At 41.4% G+C, this 19,924-nt stretch overlaps 1 protein-coding gene across 2 annotated transcripts in view; it reads left to right on the top strand.

Moving 5' to 3' along the window:
• slc52a2 (solute carrier family 52 member 2) overlaps positions 1-19,924 on the top strand; it is a 42,586-nt gene that overhangs the window by 17,011 nt on the left and 5,651 nt on the right. The window contains exon 3 of one of the 2 annotated variants that reach the window (XM_034161141.1): positions 18,801-19,656. In XM_034161141.1, coding sequence (XP_034017032.1) covers positions 18,801-19,656 — 856 coding nt within the window. Of the gene's footprint in view, positions 1-18,786; positions 19,657-19,924 lie in introns of both variants that reach the window. The other variant, XM_034161142.1, reaches the window with a different exon arrangement.

The raw sequence follows: 19,924 nt of genomic DNA, 5'->3' as shown, positions 1-19,924 counted from the left end.
CAATGGCGCACGGCGCGCCACACTCCGAGCCGCCATCGAGAGGCAGAAACCACCACATCATTTCTAAACGGATGGCTGTGTGGAGCCGGGACCGTCGTGTGCAATTTCTCTGGTTATCACAAGAGCTGGACATCAGCCATTTTCCGGCAGATTTCACTTTTAACAAGAGATTTTGTCATGGAAAGCCGCACGGAGGCTTCGCGCGTCAGGACCGATTTGCTGATCGAGCGAGACAAAGGAACACCTCCGTTTCGGAGTGTTAGAGGACAAGTTGGGACATGCCCAGCTCTCCACAATTTCAGTGCTTACCAGTCGAGTGAGTATAAGAGAAATTTTGTCAAGTCAAGTCACACTCACATGCACACAGACTAAATGTTGGCTTATTAGTTCATACAAACTTACCAATAGCATTGTGCAAGCGATGTCCAAAGCACTTAAGATTGGGCCATTTATTGTCTTTCATAGCTCTGATTACATTGGTGCCACTATCTGTAGTCATACAGGTGAGTCGGTCCTCTGAAAGGCCCCAGGAGTTGAGGGCATCCTTTAATTCCTGGGCAATCAAAACGCCCGTATGATCCTCTGGGAAATATGACGTTAGAAGACAGACGCTTCGCAAATTCCAGCTGTCGTTGATGTAATGTACCGTGAGACACATGTACGGCTGCACTGTTCGGCTCAACCATAAGTCAGTGGTGGCAGCATAAAAGTCCAGTCCGTTCAGCTCGTCTGTAACTTTTTGGCGTGTAGTATTGTATAGCAGGGGAAGTGCAACGTCAGAAAAATACTTGCGGCTAGGGACGGCATACCGAGGGTCCAGAACTTTTAGCAAGTCTTTAAACCCCCTCTTCTCGACAGAATAAACAGGCAGCATATCCTTGGCAATGTATAAAGTTATAGCCTCCATAATCGTTTTCCACCTTGCGCCACTCTTCTTATATGGTACACAGTTTGAAAACATTTGTGGAATGCTTGGTTGCTTTGCAGACTTCACGCTAATGCTAACGCTACTACTAGCAGCACGGTCTTCATAGCGCTGGAGGCAACACTTCTCCCACTCGGTAAAATGTCTCTGCTTCAAATGTTGGAAGAGATTTGTCGTACTGCTACCTGTGACAGCAACCGCTTTAAGGCACAATTTGCAGCGAGGCGTTTTCGGCAAGTATCCATACCAATTCCAAACTACTGAATTAGATGGATTTTTCTTGGGCTGGAGCTGCTTATTTGCTTCTTCCATGCTGTGTGGCGCTGCCTCTGTGTGTTTGTGTGCTGCATGTGAGGAGGAGGGGGACTGGCTCTGCTGCTGCCTGACCAGCAGTCACTACGGAAGTGCGGAGGAAAGCGACTGGTGGCAAATGCAAATATAATGTTGTACAGAAAAAAATCTAATAATCGATTTGAACTCAAAACTCGATTTTTATTTAAAATCGATTTTTTTTTTTTTTTTTTTGCCCAGCCCTATAAGGAAATATGTTTCTCCATAAACTTGATAAAGAAGTGTAGAATTAAATCGCCAATGTCTTGTGGGGTTTGGAATCCCAGGGAAATTCATTGACACTATCAAAGGAGCATGGTTGGAGATACAGTAACTATGCTCTGATAATCACATGAGCTGATTTGGGGAGCTTTTCTGTCATCCACAAAAATGATCTATCCTGGTAAACGTATTGTGCATGGGGGAGAAAAAGGAGTATGCCCTATCATCAGGATGAAGATGGCACCAAATGTCAGATTCCACCTTCTAACAGAAACTATTGAATGTATGAGGCTGACTTAGTGCTCATGGTTGGTTTGGAGGAAGAGCGATCTAGTGCTGGATCAAGCCAGCAGTTGAAGTCCCCGCCCATGATTAGATAACATGAGTTCAACTCGAGAAGCTTGGAAAAAAAACTTTTTCAAAAAAGGTAACATCTACATTTGGAGCATAAATGTTAACTAAGACAACACTTGTATCAAAAAGCTTTCCAGAGACAATTAAAAACCTGTCATCATTGACGTGAGTTGGTTCAAACAGTACATCCCTGGACATAAGAATGGCCATCTCCCTTGCTCTAGCCCGGAAGGTAAAAGAAAACACTGCCCCGCCCATTTAGAAAAAAAATTTAGAGTGCTCGGAAGATTGCAAGTGGGTTTCCTGCAGAAACACAATTTCTGCCTTTAATTGTTTGAGATGGGTTAGCACTTTCTTCCTCTTGACAATATGGTTCAAACCCTAACATTCCAGCTCACCAAATTAGCCTGTCTAGCCATTGCCATTTAAAGGAGAGAAAAAATAGAAAAGAAGAAATAAATGGACCTACATGTGTGCCTGCATTTTAAAAAAATTAGAACCCTCTTCCCCCATTCCCAACCCCCCCCCCAGAACATCAAAAGAACAAAGAACAGACCATCTCACCACTTCTCCAAAAGCAGCTGAATCAGACTGCAGCTGCACACTTCTCCTACGTGCTTCCCCATACATATACTTCCCTATGTATCTACTCCTTCTCCCTAGATCGAAAGTTTATCAATATTTAACGTGTTTAAGAGAATGGTAATAACCGCTGTGGGTGTAAATAGTGTGTCACATCTGGCGCTACTTGCCCCGTAAAGATTGTCCGATGGCTTATAAACAGAGAGGTAAAGAACTTAGCTGCCAGCCAGGCAGGGATGGGTATCAATAAGATTTTATCTATCGATTCCGCTTATCGATCCGAATCCTTATCGATACCTCTTGTGAATTTTTTGTGTGCTAAAAGTAGGCTTTACAGGTTTACTATGTCAGCGGGTCAAAGAGCTTTTTCTTATCATGAACCCGCTCTGTGGAACAGTCTTCCTGCGACCATGAGGCAGTCAGAGTCCTTGGACATTTTTAAGTCAAGACTTAAAGCCTATTTTTATTCTCTATCTTATGTGAATAGTTTTTATTTTTTATCTGTTTTATTCTTTTACTTCTGTTTTTAATTATGTATTTGAATTTTTTTATTTTCAGTTATTTTAATTTTTTATGAGGCGCCTTGAGACGGTTTTTGTTGTGATTTGGCACTTTATAAGCCGATTAAATTGAAATTGAGCAACATTTTATCAAGTCTTAAAATGAATAAATGTGAAATTGGTCACTGGATCCTTAAACTTTGGACATAATAAACTCTACATGGTGGATCCTTGATCTCTGGACATAAATACAAATAAACAAAATCTGTTGTTGCTGTCAAAAGCATTTCCATTCAGACATTATTGGCACGAATGTCTTTCCATACCTCTGAGCTGAGCTCTTGCAGCCGGCTGTGCTGCACGTCAAGATGTAACTTGTGTAAGATGTCTCATTTTGGGAGGAAAAAAAAACATTTTAGTCGATTGTAGTTTCTTGTCTGTATTACAGAGTTTGCAAGAGGTGTCATTTTATTTAAAGCGGCAATTCATTTTGAAGTTATTAATTTTGACCGGACTCTCAACAGAGAGCCGCGCAGCGTTTGGAGCTGTCCCAACGAAACAGGATGATTCTTGTTTCTTGACTGCAACAAGACAAGAGTCCCAGTTAGTGTCTTTGATCCACAAAAAAGTGACTCATGATATTTTAATAACTTTGAGAGGGGTTAAGAAGCGGACTTGTCACTTCTGAAGAGCAGCGAATCAAAGAACCAATGAGCTAGTGGATCGAAGCATTGCTTCATTGGATCACGCTTCAAAGTGGTGTTGCGCTGCAGAAACGGTTGATTTTAGACCCGCTGCAGAGTCTGTAATCAACTTAGAGAAATGATCATTTTCCCGACAAACACCCTCAAAATCAACGGCTGCTCTGAAGGACCGATAAGGGAATCATTAAGCAAAAAGCCTATTGATATCGGTGGATCGAATCATTTCTTAATGATACTCAAAGAACCGGTTCTCGATACCCAACCCTTGATTTCAAGCAGGAGCTTTTAGAAGAAGGCAGTGGGCTGCGTGCCCTCCGCAGACTCAGGCACTTCCGCTGTCCAAAAAGCAGATCACAGACATGACACAAAACTAAAGTCATTTCAAATGGCAACTTTCTGGCTTTCAATCAATCAATCAATCAACTTTTTTCTTATATAGCGCCAAATCACAACAAACAGTTGCCCCAAGGCGCTCCATATTGTAAGGCAAGGCCATACAATAATTATGAAAAACCCCAACGGTCAAAACGACCCCCTATGAGCAAGCACTTGGCAACAGTGGGAAGGAAAAACTCCCTTTTAACAGGAAGAAACCTCCAGCAGAACCAGGCTCAGGGAGGGGCAGTCTTCTGCTGAGACTGGTTGGGGCTGAGGGAAAAAAACAGGAAAAAGACATGCCGTGAAGGGGGACAGAGATCGATCACTAATGATTAAATGCAGAGTGATGCATACGGAGCAAAAAGAGAAAGAAACAGTGCATCATGGGAACCCCCCACAATCTACGTCTAAAGCAGCATAACCAAGGGATGGTCCAGGGTCACCCGATCCAGCCCTAACTATAAGCCTTAGCGAAAAGGAAAGTTTTAAGCCTAATCTTAAAAGTAGAGAGGGTATCTGTCTCCCTGATCTGAATTGGGAGCTGGTTCCACAGGAGAGGAGCCTGAAAGCTGAAGGCTCTGCCTCCCATTCTACTCTTACAAACCCTAGGAACTACAAGTAAGCCCGCAGTCTGAGAGCGAAGCGCTCTAATGGGGTAATATGGTACTACGAGGTCCCTAAGATAAGATGGGACCTGATTATTCAAAACCTTATAAGTAAGAAGAAGAATTTTAAATTCTATTCTAGAATTAACAGGAAGCCAATGAAGAGAGGCCAATACGGGTGAGATATGCTCTCTCCTGCCAGTCCCCGTCAGTACTCTAGCTGCAGCATTCTGAACCAACTGAAGGCTTTTTAGGGAACTTTTAGGACAACCTGATAATAATGAATTACAATAGTCCAGCCTAGAGGAAATAAATGCATGAATTAGTTTTTCAGCATCACTCTGAGACAAGACCTTTCTGATTTTAGAGATATTGCGTAAATGCAAAAAGGCAGTCCTACATATTTGTTTAATATGCGCCTTGAATGACATATCCTGATCAAAAATGACTCCAAGATTTCTCACAGTATTACTAGAGATCAGGGAAATGCCATCCAGAGTAACGATCTGGTTAGACACCATGCTTCTAAGATTTGTGGGGCCAAGTACAATAACTTCAGTTTTATCTGAGTTTAAAAGCAGGAAATTAGAGGTCATCCATGTCTTTATGTCTGTAAGACAATCCTGCAGTTTAGCTAATTGGTGTGTATCCTCTGGCTTCATGGATAGATAAAGCTGGGTATCATCTGCGTAACAATGAAAATTTAAGCAATACCGTCTAATAATACTGCCTAAGGGAAGCATGTATAAAGTGAATAAAATTGGTCCTAGCACAGAACCTTGTGGAACTCCATAATTAACTTTAGTCTGTGAAGAAGATTCCCCATTTACATGAACAAACTGTAATCTATTAGACAAATATGATTCAAACCACCGCAGCGCAGTGCCTTTAATACCTATGACATGCTCTAATCTCTGTAATAAAATTTTATGGTCAACAGTATCAAAAGCAGCACTGAGGTCCAACAGAACAAGCACAGAGATAAGTCCACTGTCCGAAGCCATAAGAAGATCATTTGTAACCTTCACTAATGCTGTTTCTGTACTATGATGAATTCTAAAACCTGACTGAAACTCTTCAAATAGACCATTCCTCTGCAGGTGATCAGTTAACTGTTTTACAACTACCCTCTCAAGAATCTTTGAGAGAAAAGGAAGGTTGGAAATTGGCCTATAATTAGCTAAGATAGCTGGATCAAGTGATGGCTTTTTAAGTAATGGTTTAATTACTGCCACCTTAAAGGCCTGTGGTACATAACCAACTAACAAAGATAGATTGATCATATTTAAGATTGAAGCATTAAATAATGGTAGGACTTCCTTGAGCAGCCTGGCAGGAATGGGGTCCAATAAACATGCCGATGGTTTGGACGAAGCAACCAATGAAAATAACTCAGACAGAACAACCGGAGAGAAAGAGTCTAACCAAATACCGGCATCACTGAAAGCAGCCAAAGATAACGATACATCTTTGGGATGGTTATGAGTAATTTTTTCTCTAATAGTCAAAATTTTGTTAGCAAAGAAAGTCATGAAGTCATTACTAGTTAAAGTTAATGGAATACTCAGCTCAATAGAGCTCTGACTCTTTGTCAGCCCAGCTACAGTGCTGAAAAGAAACCTGAGGTTATTCTTATTTTCTTCAATTAGTGATGAGTAGAAAGATGTCCTAGCTTTATGGAGGGCTTTTTTATAGAGCAACAAACTCTTTTTCCAGGCTAAGTGAAGATCTTCTAAGTTAGTGAGACGCCATTTCCTCTCCAACTTACGGGTTATCTGCTTTAAGCTACGAGTTTGTGAGTTATACCACGGAGTCAGACACTTCTGATTTAAAGCTCTCTTTTTCAGAGGAGCTACAGCATCCAAAGTTGTCTTCAAAGAGGATGTAAAACTATTGACGAGATACTCTAACTCCCTTACAGAGTTTAGGTAGCTACTCTGCTCTGTGTTGGTATATGACATTAGAGAACATAACGAAGGAATCATATCCTTAAACCTAGTTACAGCGCTTTCTGAAAGACTTCTAGTGTAATGAAACTTATTCCCCACTGCAGGGTAGTCCATCAGGGTAAATGTAAATGTTATTAAAAAATGATCAGACAGAAGGGAGTTTTCAGGGAATACTGTTAAATCTTCTATTTCCATACCATAAGTCAGAACAAGATCTAAGATATGATTAAAGTGGTGGGTGGACTCATTTACTTTTTGAGCAAAGCCGATAGAGTCCAATAATAGACCAAATGCAGTGCTGAGGCTGTCATTCTCAGCATCTGTGTGGATATTAAAATCACCCACTATAATTATCTGAGCTAAGCACTAAGTCAGACAAAAGGTCTGAAAATTCACAGAGAAACTCACAGTAACGACCAGGTGGACGATAGATAATAACAAATAAAACTGTTTTTTGGGACTTCCAATTTGGATGGACAAGACTAAGAGACAAGCTTTCAAATGAATTAAAGCTCTGTCTAGGTTTTTGATTAATTAATAAGCTGGAATGGAAGATTGCTGCTAATCCTCCGCCACGGCCCGTGCTACGAGCATTCTGACAGTTAGTGTGACTCGGGGGTGTTGACTCATTTAAACTAACATATTCATCCTGCTGTAACCAGGTTTCTGTTAGGCAGAATAAGTCAATACGTTGATCAATTATTATATCATTTACCAACAGGGACTTAGAAGAGAGAGACCTAATGTTTAATAGACCACATTTAACTGTTTTAGTCTGTGGTGCAATTGAAGGTGCTATATTATTTTTTCTTTTTGAATTTTTATGCTTAAATAGATTTTTGCTGGTTATTGGTGGTCTGGGAGCAGGCACCGTCTCTACGGGGATGGGGTAATGAGGGGATGGCAGGGGGAGAGAAGCTGCAGAGAGGTGTATAAGACCACAGCTCTGCCTCCTGGTCCCAACGCTGGACAGTCACAGTTTGGAGGATCCAAGAAAATTGGCCAGATTTCTAGAAATGAGAACTGCTCCATCTAAAGTGGGATGGATGCCGTCTCTCCTAACAAGACCAGGTTTTCCCCAGAAGCTTTGCCAGTTATCAATGAAGCCCACCTCATTTTTTGGACACCACTCAGACAGCCAGCAATTCAAGGAGAACATGCGGCTAAACATGCTTTAAGAAACACTATAAGAAATCAAGAAAAAAATTGAATCAATAGTCAGTCAATAACGGTTACTTTGTTTAGACCAAGCAGAGGGGGAAAAAAATATGGACTCACTCAATTCTGAGGAATAAATTATGGAATCACCCTGTAAATTTTCATCCCCAAAACTAACACCTGCATCAAATCAGATCTGCTCGTTAGTCTGCATCTAAAAAGGAGTGATCACACCTTGGAGAGCTGTTGCACCAAGTGGACTGACATGAATCATTGCTCCAACACGAGAGATGTCAATTGAAACAAAGGAGAGGATTATCAAACTCTTAAGAGGGTAAGATGTTGGTTGTTCAGTCAGCTGTGTCTAAACTCTGGACCAAATACAAACATGGGAAGGTTGTTAAAGGCAAACATACTGGTAGACCAAGGAAGACATCAAAGCGTCAAGACAGAAAACTTAAAGCAATATGTCTCAAAAATCGAAAATGCACAACAAAACAAATGAGGAACGAATGGAAGGAAACTGGAGTCAACGTCTGTGACCGAACTGTAAGAGACCGCCTAAAGGAAATGGGATTTACATACAGAAAAGCTAAACGAAAGCCATCATTAACACCTAAACAGAAAAAAACAAGGTTACAATGGGCTAAGGAAAAGCAATCATGGACTGTGGATGACTGGATGAAAGTCATATTCAGTGATGAATCTCGAATCTGCATTGGGCAAGGTGATGATGCTGGAACTTTTGTTTGGTGCCGTTCCAATGAGATTTATAAAGATGACTGCCTGAAGAGAACATGTAAATTTCCACAGTCATTGATATGGGGCTGCATGTCAGGTAAAGGCACTGGGGAGATGGCTGGCATTACATCATCAATAAATGCACAAGTTTACGTTGATATTTTGGACATTTTTCTTATCCCATCAATTGAAAGGATGTTTGGGGATGATGAAATCATTTTTCAAGATGATAATGCATCTTGCCATAGAGCAAAAACTGTGAAAACATTCCTTGCAAAAAGACACATAGGGTCAATGTCATGGTCTGCAAATAGTCCGGATCTTAATCCAATTGAAAATCTTTGGTGGAAGCTGAAGAAAATGGTCCATGACAAGGCTCCAACCTTCAAAGCTGATCTGGCAACAGCAATCAGAGAAAGTTGGAGCCAGATTGATGAAGAGTACTGTTTGTCACTCATTAAGTCCATGCCTCAGAGACTGCAAGCTGTTATAAAAGCCAAGGTGGTGCAACAAAATACTAGTGATGTGTTGGTGCGTTCTTTTGTTTTTCATGATTCCATAATTTTTTCCTCAGAATTGAGTGATTCCATTTTTTTTCCCCTCTGCTTGGTCTAAAAAAGTAACCGTTACTGACTGCCACAATTTTTTTTCCTGATTTCTTATAGTGTTTCTTAAAGCCAGAAAGTTGCCATTTGAAATGACTTTAGTTTTGTCATGTCTGTGATCTGCTTTTTTTTTCTACAAAATTAAACAACTGAATGAACATCCTCCGAGGCCGGTGATTCCATAATTTTTGCCAGGGGTTGTAGTTTATTTATACAGCCTCTGAGTTCCCCCGAATAAAGCGCACGTCATCTTCTAGTGTATCGTATCTCCACTGAAACAGACCGTTTTTCTTTAAAATACGCTTCAGAGTCTTCATGCACATAATCACATTGTGTCTCACAGACAAAGCCTCCAGTATGTTATTGTGTGTGAGCCCCAGGTTAAAGTAAAACTTAATCAAGTTCTTGTTATCCATGATGTGCAATCCATCCAAACGATTCAACGAACCTGTGTGTCACCAGGCTGGAAATATGGACTCAAAAGGTATCGCGAGGGAACGCAATAATCTGTGCTAAAAAACATTAACCACCATGTCCCTAGGCGTTCTCCACCCCAAGAAGCGCACAAGACAACCTGCCGGAGAAAATTCCTCTGTGCTTCCAGAGCGATTAGATTAGAGATGGTTTTATCAGCCAGTCGCGCGTTGGCCTGGCGAATTGTGCAGCAGTGCCATTGAGTCATGCCGCTCTTATCATCCAGCCAGCCGAACTCTTGCCGTCATCATCTTTTAAAAGGGCAACGTAATCTGTCGCCTTGATCTGTTGTGATACAAATCAGTGCGTTTTATCCCACCTGTGTTCATTATTCATTGATCTTAACTCCTCATCATCAGTCATTAACTTGTGTCTGAGGTCCTAGTGTCCCTCTGCTGGTGGTTGGCTCTCACTGTGGTATTGTATCACTTCCTGTTCCGGAGCACAGCGGTGTTTTGCTGTATCTGTTAGCTGTTTAATCTGCGCAGTTAGATTGATCTAGATAACTAGATAACGATTTGTTTCACAGTGTATTCTTCACGTGCCTTAACTAAAGCACTCCCTCTGCTGAATCACCTCTAAATTATTTACACATTATTCACTTTGTGTGTTTTTAGGAATCCGCTAGCTTAGCGCAGCTACTAGATCTTAGCCGATTTAGCATGGCGGCTTCTCCTGTCTCTCCCGCACTTTTCTGCTCTGCGTGTGAAATGTTTAGTTATTCTTCGGCCTCCTTTAGCAGTAATGGTACTTGTAATAAGTGTAGCTTATTCGTAGCTTTGGAGGCCAGGCTGGGCGAATTGGAGACTCGGCTCCGCACCGTGGAAAATTCTACAGCTAGCCAGGCCCCTGTAGTCGGTGCGGACCAAGGTAGCTTAGCCGCCGTTAGTTCCCTTCCAGCAGATCCCGAGCAGCCGAGAAAGCAGGCCGACTGGGTGACTGTGAGGAGGAAGCGTAGCCCTAAACAGAAGCCCCGTGTACACCGCCAAACCGTTCACATTTCTAACCGTTTTTCCCCACTCGGCGACACACCCACCGAGGATCAAACTCTGGTTGTTGGCGACTCTGTTTTGAGAAGTGTGAAGTTAGCGACACCAGCAACCATAGTCAATTGTCTTCCGGGGGCCAGAGCAGGCGACATTGAAGGAAATTTGAAACTGCTGGCTAAGGCTAAGCGTAAATTTGGTAAGATTGAAATTCACGTCGGCAGTAATGACACCCGGTTACGCCAGTCGGAGGTCACTGAAATTAACATTGAATCGGTGTGTAACTTTGCAAAAACAATGTCGGACTCTGTAGTTTTCTCTGGGCCCCTCCCCAATCGGACCGGGAGTGACATGTTTAGCCGCATGTTCTCCCTGAATTGCTGGCTGTCTGATTGGTGTCCAAAAAATGAGGTGGGCTTCATAGATAAACACCTCTGTTGGAAGCCTTAAGGACAAGTTGGAACATGTCCTGCTGTTAAACAATTTCTCATACACTCACTCCACTGAAAGCCATCAAAAGCCACCTGGATTTTACAAATGGTTATCAACACGGAGGTGTTTTTCCTGTGCCGCCGCACCGCGTTGGCTGCGTCCCGACGCGCGGACCCGTCCGCACGTCTTTCATTAAAAAAAAAACTCCTTTAACAGTGGAATATCCGGATAAAATGCTGAAACCGACTTCTTCTGAAACTTCTCTGTTCTCTCACGACGTCCTGGATCAATAGAGCCTGAAATGTGGAGGTTTTCAGCTTGAAACAGGCTGACGACGGCGGCTGAGAGCGCTGAGCGATGTCTCGCACCGTGGGAAGTCCTTAAAGTGACAGTATCACCTCAAAATCTCTCATCAGCCGTTAAAATTTTCACTGAAAACCAGCTTAATTTTTCGAACCGTGTCCACTTCGATGTGTCTCACAGGTTTAGAAAAAATTTTGATCAAACAAAGCGCCAGTCTCTCAGCAACTTCTCAGACAAAGGAATTCCGACGAGGGACTGGACGACTCCTCCCACAAGGAGTGCTCACAGGCGAATGACGTCACCGACAGGCGTGGAAAAACTCACGCATGCGCACGAGGGTTCAAGCATGTCTGACGTAAAAACATATGAATGAAATCCATATAGTTTTTGAAAAAAATAAAAAGGACCTATACTTTACGGACAGCCCTCGTAGTTGTATGACATTGGACACTGTGGAAACAGTGATAACTATCAGAACCAGTGGTACTGGATGGCTGGACACAAATATAGAGCTCAGACTCAGATGGGATTTGGCGACAGGGTTTTACTGGAACAAAAAGCAGTATCTGGTACACGGAAAGGCAGTCAAAAATCAGCAACAGTGTCAGAAACATTATGCTAGAGCATGATCCAATAAACAAGCAGGTAGTCCAAAACACAGCTAGAAAACAGGTCAAGAATAACATATAAAACAAGCTATGAAGCGAAGGAATAAAGCACAATGAACTGCCGAGTAAACAGTGCAACCCCTGAAGCTTATATACACCCTGGTGATGAGCTACCGATAAGGAACAGGTGTGTGGAAAGCACCAGAATAAGGGTGTGGCCCAACAGTGTGCCCTGCCTACCACCAAGATAGACAGACAAGAGAGATAGGGGGACAGAACAAGGCCAAGCAGAAAAAACACCGCAAGAGAAATCACAAAACATAACTTAACTAAACAGAGCAAACAATACCACAAATTACAAACCCTGAGAATAACTGACAGCTAGTTGTTTTCAGCGGCTCAAATATAGAGGTCACATTGCTAACTTACGCCCCCTTGCCGACAGCAGAGGGGGGTGCTCGCACTTAGTCATGTGAGATTTACACACTACTGAGCATGTGCATTGAGAATCTAACAACGGTCTATTTCGTCTCAGTCCATGAGGTGCATGCTGGGTTGGGCTAGGTCAAAGTTCACAACTACCCAAAACACGAGTCCGATAAGCGCAGACAGCAAAGTAAATATTGAAGATTTTGAGCACTAGAAAGTTATTTTCAAATAATTTAAGAAAAAAATGGGGATACAAAATAGGTGGGGAGCAGAAGAAAGACCTTGTGGCCTTAAATTACCCACTCAACTACAAAATGACCTCTGTACCAGACGTGTATAGTCACTATCTGCCCATGCGCTAAAAACAGGAAGTTTGTTCTTTACTGAGTTTACCTTTTCTGTGTGCACAAAGGACTAAGAGCTTGTTTCAAAATATGGAGAAAAATAATCCCTCACGGTGTTTAAGTGGTTAGCACTGTTGCTTCAAAGCAAAAAGGTTATGGGATCGATTCCCACTTATGGCCTTTCTGTGTGGAGTTTGCATGTTCTCCTTGTGTTTGCGCGGGTTTCCTCCGGGTGCTCCAGTTTCCTCCCACGTTTAAAGACATGCAGGTTAGATCAATTGGAAATTTTATAATTGTCCAGGTGTCCCTTGCAAAAGAAATTGTGATCTCAGTGGGACAAACCTGGTTAAATAAAGGTTAAAATAAATTAAAAACCCGCCTGTAAACCTGATTTTCATCCACACACAGAATGGGTAAACTCAGGAAAGAACAAACTTTTGTTTTTGGGCATGCACAGATTGCGAATATACAAATCTGGTTCGGGGGGTCATCCCAGTACGTGACGCCGTAATACGAACAAAATGACCGGGAGATGGGATGACCTGTCTATTTGTCAGTTTTTATATACACAGGGACCTTTCCGTTTGTCGGGTTTTTTGTACACACAGGGACCCATCCGTTTGTCGTTTTTTTTGTATATACACACACACACACAGACCTGTCTATTTATCTGATATTTTCATTTTATAAAACTTCAGACGTGAAGTTAATTTAAATAACTTGTCCGAAATTAGTTTGGTTAAAATTTTAACCATAAGTTAAAACTATGCCTCTGGATGACTTGGGTGATAATGCCAGTGTGTTAGTATGGGGTCAAAAGAAATGAGCTTTTTTCTTTTCTATGACCAGTTCACCTTTGGCTGCAGAGGATAGAGCAGTTTCTTATGGAACCAGTTCTTCTGGAGGATAGAACTGCGCATCTACTACAAAAAGCTACGTCTGCAAAAAATGTTAACGGTCTAAACATTATCGGACCAAAACTTATCGGAAGATAGTTGGTCCAATGATGGTTTTCAGCGTTATCTGAAAAGGTATTCTGATAATGAAAACATTATCTTCGATAATTAGTGGTTAGTGGATTTTTGGAACTGTGCCCACCACTGCGCACAGTCATGGGTCAGACAATTTTCACAAACAGCTTGAATGTGGTCGCCTGTTGTCCACTCTCGTGCTGTGAATGCGTATAGCCCCGCCTTTTCTAAGTGTCCAGCGAGCAGTGTTGGATGTTTGTGTGTGACGCCTGGAATTTGGCCGATACCTGCTGAGGGAGGAGTCGAATGGGCGCTCGCTGTCTTTCGGCCGCTGGTGTGTGCAAATGGTTGTCACGACAGCTGTACGAGGCGTTTGAGGCAGGTCCAGTTTTTCACGAGTGGCATTTGACAACTCCTTCGTGCATCATTCTGCTTCAGTCGTGTTATGTGTGAAGGGACCCTTAACCATTTTGAAATTCTGCGACTGTGCAAGAATTTTGAAAGTGCACAATGTTGTGAATCTGGAAGTGGAAGTATTTTTCAGATTTCCACACTCGTTTTTCAGAAACATTGAATGAAAAAATTTTACCCTAGCCCTCATCCTCATCCTAGCTCTTACGCTGAACATTTTAAAGCTGCAATGTGTAGGACGTAGGGGTGTTGTATGGCTGGGGGGCCTGGCTGCCTTTTTGTTTCTGTCTTTTGTTTTTCCTTCCAGGTGGCTTGCATTTGGGACTGAGTGGCTGTGTTGCTGAGGTTATCAGGACCTCACCCTGATCACCTGCGGCTCGTCAGGACTCACAGCTGAGGTGCATCTATATGGATTGGAACATGGTGGCATTTAAGACTGGAGTGTACAGTGTGTATTTGCCAGAGACTCGACCTTGTGACCAGACGGGTGAGATCGTCGTCTCGGGAGCCATCTCATCATCAGTGGATGCAGAGAACGTCCAGGGTTTGATGCACGGTCTGTGAAAGAGGAGGGGGTGAGGTCTCATGCTCGTCAGCACACTTCCTGAGGTACGTTAGATTTTGTGACTAACATTTATACAGTCAGTAAATGTGGTGTCCCTCACACCTTTTTATATTGAGCTGTATGTTAGTCATGTATCGGCTTCCACTGCAGTGGAGTTTTGTGAACTGGATGTTCCATGCCTGCAGGTTGGAAGCTGATTAGTAATCAAGCCAGGAAGTGTTTGCTGTTTGTACACCTTTAAGTGTTCTCTCTGTGTGTAGAGTGTGGACTCACATAATGGTTCCTTCTTTCACAGACTCGGTTTGTTGCGGCCACCTGGGGGGTGTCGGCGGGGTCCTTGGGTCCGAACAGCTTCTGGCTCCAGACCGTTAGCGCTGCTGGGAGCGCACCACGCCAGACCGCACTTTCTTTTGTTATTTTTTGTATCACTGTTATGTATTAAATTCAGTTAGCCTTTGTACCGTGCTCTGCTTATTTCATACTGGGTCCTTCAAACGCTGGTCGGTTCTCCGAGCTGCGTCCGACACATAACAAGGGGTGCCTATTAGTGGAAATGGAATATAGCATTCATATGCATCTCTTCATTTCTGGACAAAATGGTTAGAACCACTATAGTTTATCTACACATTTTAATATATGATCAGAAGTAAATGCCACCAAAGCAGTTTTGTTTAATCAAAATATATTTTTTTAATGTCCAAAGTTATTTGGCAACAGCAACAAAACAAAATGCTTTCATGAAGTGAAACAAAAAAAATACTGATACATGTATGCTGAACAGTTATTGGCACCCTGTCTTGGACTTTGATCTGTTTTGTTGTATGAAAATCCTTCTCTGCTCCACTTCACTATGAGGTTGTGAGTGGTGGTGAAACGGACCAAAGTTGCACTTTGTGCAATTTCTACAATCACAGCCACAGAAGCTTATCAATTCTTCAGAGTCGTCTTGGGTGTCTTGCTGGCTTCCTTCATCAGTCTACATCTTGCACGGTCACTTAGTTTTTGAGAACCATACTGTTTTTATTTCTTAAAGATTGATGTAAATAAAGTCGGATATAATTAGTGTCTTGGAAATGTTCATGTATCCATTCCCTGACTGTAAATTCATCAAAGGTTGCCAATAACTGCATCCAGCATACATGTTATGCTAGTGTTTTTTGTTTCACTTTATGAAAGCATTTTGTTTTGTTCTTATTGACGAATAACTGTGGATATTTAAAAAAAATATTTTGATTAAATAAAAATGCTTTGGTCACATTTATTTCTGGCCATAAATTAAAATATGTACATAAAATGTAGGAGTACCAAAGATTTTGTCCTGATTAACTGATTCCACCTGCTCAAAGTGATATTAATCAGTGAATCACCTGGTGGAGTGGGTGGTTGCAAAGAATACCTGCACTCTCATGGTCCTTTCTGGAACAAGTTTGAGACCTCTGATGTAGACTTTGTCATTGGGGAAAAAATACATTGTGGCTCTGAGTGGATTTGCAGAAATTTACACAAGGATATAAATTACTTTTTCTATAAGGTATGTTTAGTGATATTTTACCATGATTTTCAAAATATTCTACAAGCTTTAGCTTTGGTTTTTGAAATGCTTTAACAGTTTTTTTTCAGTCTTCATGAATTTCATGTAGTATAGTTGTTCTGCGTTACTGCACAGTTTGGTTTACAATTGAAAGGAAAATCATTGTTATTTCAACATTATCATTGACAGTTCAAATGAAAGGTTGAATCTAGGATCATTTAATTATGCACTTCTTTTGAGAATATTTTCATCGAGGAGATGCTGAAAATGTATCATTAGATTCAAAATTCATTTGGTTTCTGGGGCCCCGCGGTCCCTGAGTCGCTCCCCAGACCCCCTACAAATTTTCCTCGGATTTCACAATTTTCATTTCACAGTCGTGTTTATTAGTTAGTTACAGCAGCTGCCAACCCCCCCCCCCCCCCCACCACCTCAACATGAAAATAGCTTGTTTTGCCAATTCTCACTTTATAGTCACCCTTTCGTGACTTCAATGAACTTAAATACTTGTTTTATAAAAAATAAAATAGACATCTTTCTTGACCTCATATTTAAATGTTGACAGTACTGTAATGATAAAACTTACAATTTCTAACCTACATTGTGAATAAATGTAACATTTAAATTCTTTCTAAACATTTTAGTTGTTGAAATCATTTTTATTATTATTATAAGTAGTATTATTAGTAGTAATAATATGAAAAAATGTCTTCAAAAGTGGATTTGCCCCATCTTACTATTTGAGCAAAAGAATGGGTGTTGTCCATTCAGCTGCTCCCTTTTTTTGTTATCACAAGAGAAGGCAAAGGAGCATGGAACCCCAATCACCAAAGAAGCAAAACTGTGAAGAGAAATAAAATCATGACTGGTTACATCTTAATGCAGTCTGCAATGTCACCACTAGAAGACACTAAATCCTACCCGCTGTAGCTTTAAAATCTTTCCCACTGCATGTTTTTCTAACATATAGTAGTGTTCAGAATAATAGTAGTGCTATGTGACTAAAGATTAATCCAGGTTTTGAGTATATTTCTTATTGTTACATGGGAAACAAGGTACCAGTAGATTCTCACAAATCCAACAAGACCAAGCATTCATGATATGCACACTCTTAAGGCTATGAAATTGGGCTATTAGTAAAAAAAAAAAAAAGTAGAAAAGGGGGTGTTTACAATAATAGTAGCATCTGCTGTTGACACTACAAACTCAAAACTATTATGTTCAGATTGCATGTTTATCAATCACTAAACTAGTATTTAGTTGTATAACCATAGTTTTTTTTTTTAATGATTTCTTCACATCTGCAAGGCATTCATTTTGTTGGTTTGGAACCAAGATTTTGCTCGTTTACTAGTGTGCTTGGGGTCATTGTGTTGTTGAAACATCCATTTCAAGGGCATGTCCTCTTTAGTATAAGGCAACATGACCTCTTCAAGTATTTTGACATATCCAAACTGATCCATGATACCTGGTATGCGATAAATAGGCCCAACACCATAGTAGGAGAAACATGCCCATATCATGATGCTTGCACCACCATGCTTCACTGTCTTCACTGTGAACTGTGGCTTGAATTCAGAGTTTGGGGGTCGTCTCACAAACTGTCTGCGGCCCTTGGACCCAGGTAGAACATTTTTACTCTCATCAGTCCACAAAATATTCCTCTATTTCTCTTTAGGCCAGTTGATGTGTTCTTTGGCAAATTGTAACCTCTTCTGCATGTCTTTTATTTAACAGATATTTTATTTAACTTTGTGGGGATTCTTGCAAATAAATTAGCTTCACACATGCATCTAACTGTCACAGCACTTACAGGTAACTCCAGACTGTCTTTGATCATCCTGGAGCTGATCAATGGGTGAGCCTTTGCCATTCTGGTTATTCTTCTATCCATTTTGATGGTTTTCCGTTTTCTTCCACACGTCTGTTTTTTTGTTTTGTTTTTTTTACCAATAGCCCAATTTCATAGCCTTAAGAGTGTGCATATCATGAATGCTTGGTCTTGTTGGATTTGTGAGAATCTGCTGGTACCTTGTTTCCCATGTAACAATAAGAAATATACTCAAAACCTGGATTAATCTTTTTAGTGACATAGCACTATTATTCTGAATACTACTGTATATCTGTTCCGTGCAGAATACAAATTGGAAATATTCTGAAGTTGGGCCTTGACCATATCTGAATCCTGCAATTGTACCAGAATTCCAGAAGTGTGCAAAGCTGTGGTCCCAATTTGGAAGTGTTGTTTAAATTTCCAATTTTTTTATGTATTACAAAAAAATTGAAGGGAAACATCAAACCTTAGCTCTCATCCTAATCCTAACTTGAACTCTAAAGTATTTAAGGTAAAATAATTTGCAAGGGTGCTAGGCATGCTTAGGGCCTCATTCTGACATTGAAGGTGTGCAGCACCCTTCCAGAAATGACAGATTCAGGAGTACATTTAAAAAAAAAACAAAATACATCAGACATAGCCCCAGTTTGGATAATGCATGGAACATGTCTATTGTGATTCTGGACAGCTGCAAAAATCAGTTTTGCCTTATTTGCATGACTTTCAGCTTGGATTGAAATGGACTTGCAATTCTTTGTGAAAGTCTCACAGTACTGTTACTTTTTAAAAGCTTTACTCATTGTTTATTTGTCTTGTACCACAAAAGCTTCAACCTGTATTTACAGATGTCTTCTTTTAGGGTGGAACTTGCCAGCGTACCTCTCAGTTCTGATTGCATTTGGGAACCTGGGTCCAATAATGGTCACCATCACTCATCACTGTGCTCCAGGACGGTTAAACGAGCGCCTCCTTATCCACTGTATCCAGATTCTAGCAGTGGTGGCATCCATTTTTCTGGCAGTCTTCTGGTCGCACACAGTCACTGTAGCTGGGGTAAAAAGATCAGTACCATTCCTGCTCCTCACGTTTGTCTTGTCTTTGGTGTGCTGTACGTCCAGCGTCACCTTCCTGCCTATTATGTTTCAGTACCCTCCTCAGTATATTCGTACTTTCTTCATTGGACAGGGTCTCAGTGCCTTGTTCCCTTGCATTGTGGCTTTAGGACAAGGTGTTAGCAAGCTGGAGTGTAAAATAGTCAACGGCACTGTGAAGCCGGAGTATTTAAGAGAGAATTTCCCTGCCCAGAACTTCTTTGGGTTCTTGTTTGTCATGCTGTCAGTCTCAACCCTGAGCTACTTTTTACTGACACGAAGGCAAACTGCACTGCAACAAGATGAACCACAGCAGGAGTCTGGCGATGTGGATGCTGCAATGAAAGTTGAGGAGATGGATCTGCTGCACAACGGAGGGATGTCAATGTCTTCAAAAGAGGTTGTGGTGGAGGAACAATCATCTGCTCAGACATTTTGGAACCTACGTAACATCTACTTTCTGACTCTGCTTGCGATCTCAAACGCCCTCACCAACGGCGTTCTGCCATCTGTTCAGAGTTTCTCCTGTTTGCCCTACAATGCTATGACCTTTCATCTCTCTGTGGTCCTTGGCAACATCGCAAATCCACTAGCCTGCTTTCTAGCCATGTTTGTCATTCTCAGGTGAGTGGGGAAAAAAAACAGTACGATTCACGACAGTTTTATCAAAGTTGGCTTTTGAAAAGGTGTCATTTTTGACTTGCATACAATACAGTATGAGTCTATGTAATGAATGATCCGTCCGTCGTCGTTATGCACGTGGACCCTACGTCAAAGTTTTTCTAGGCACGATAGTTTCACTAAGTATGGACATAGAGATTCCATATGCAGCAGCATGTTACAGTGGGGTAAAAAAGTATTTAGTCAGCGAGTTGATGCTCTAGAGGAGATC

This window comes from Thalassophryne amazonica, chromosome 20, assembly GCF_902500255.1.
Source record: "Thalassophryne amazonica chromosome 20, fThaAma1.1, whole genome shotgun sequence".
NCBI classification, from domain to species: Eukaryota; Metazoa; Chordata; class Actinopteri; order Batrachoidiformes; family Batrachoididae; genus Thalassophryne; species Thalassophryne amazonica.
The sequence above is the reverse complement of the archived record's forward strand: the minus strand, read 5'-3'. Positions and strand labels throughout refer to the sequence as shown.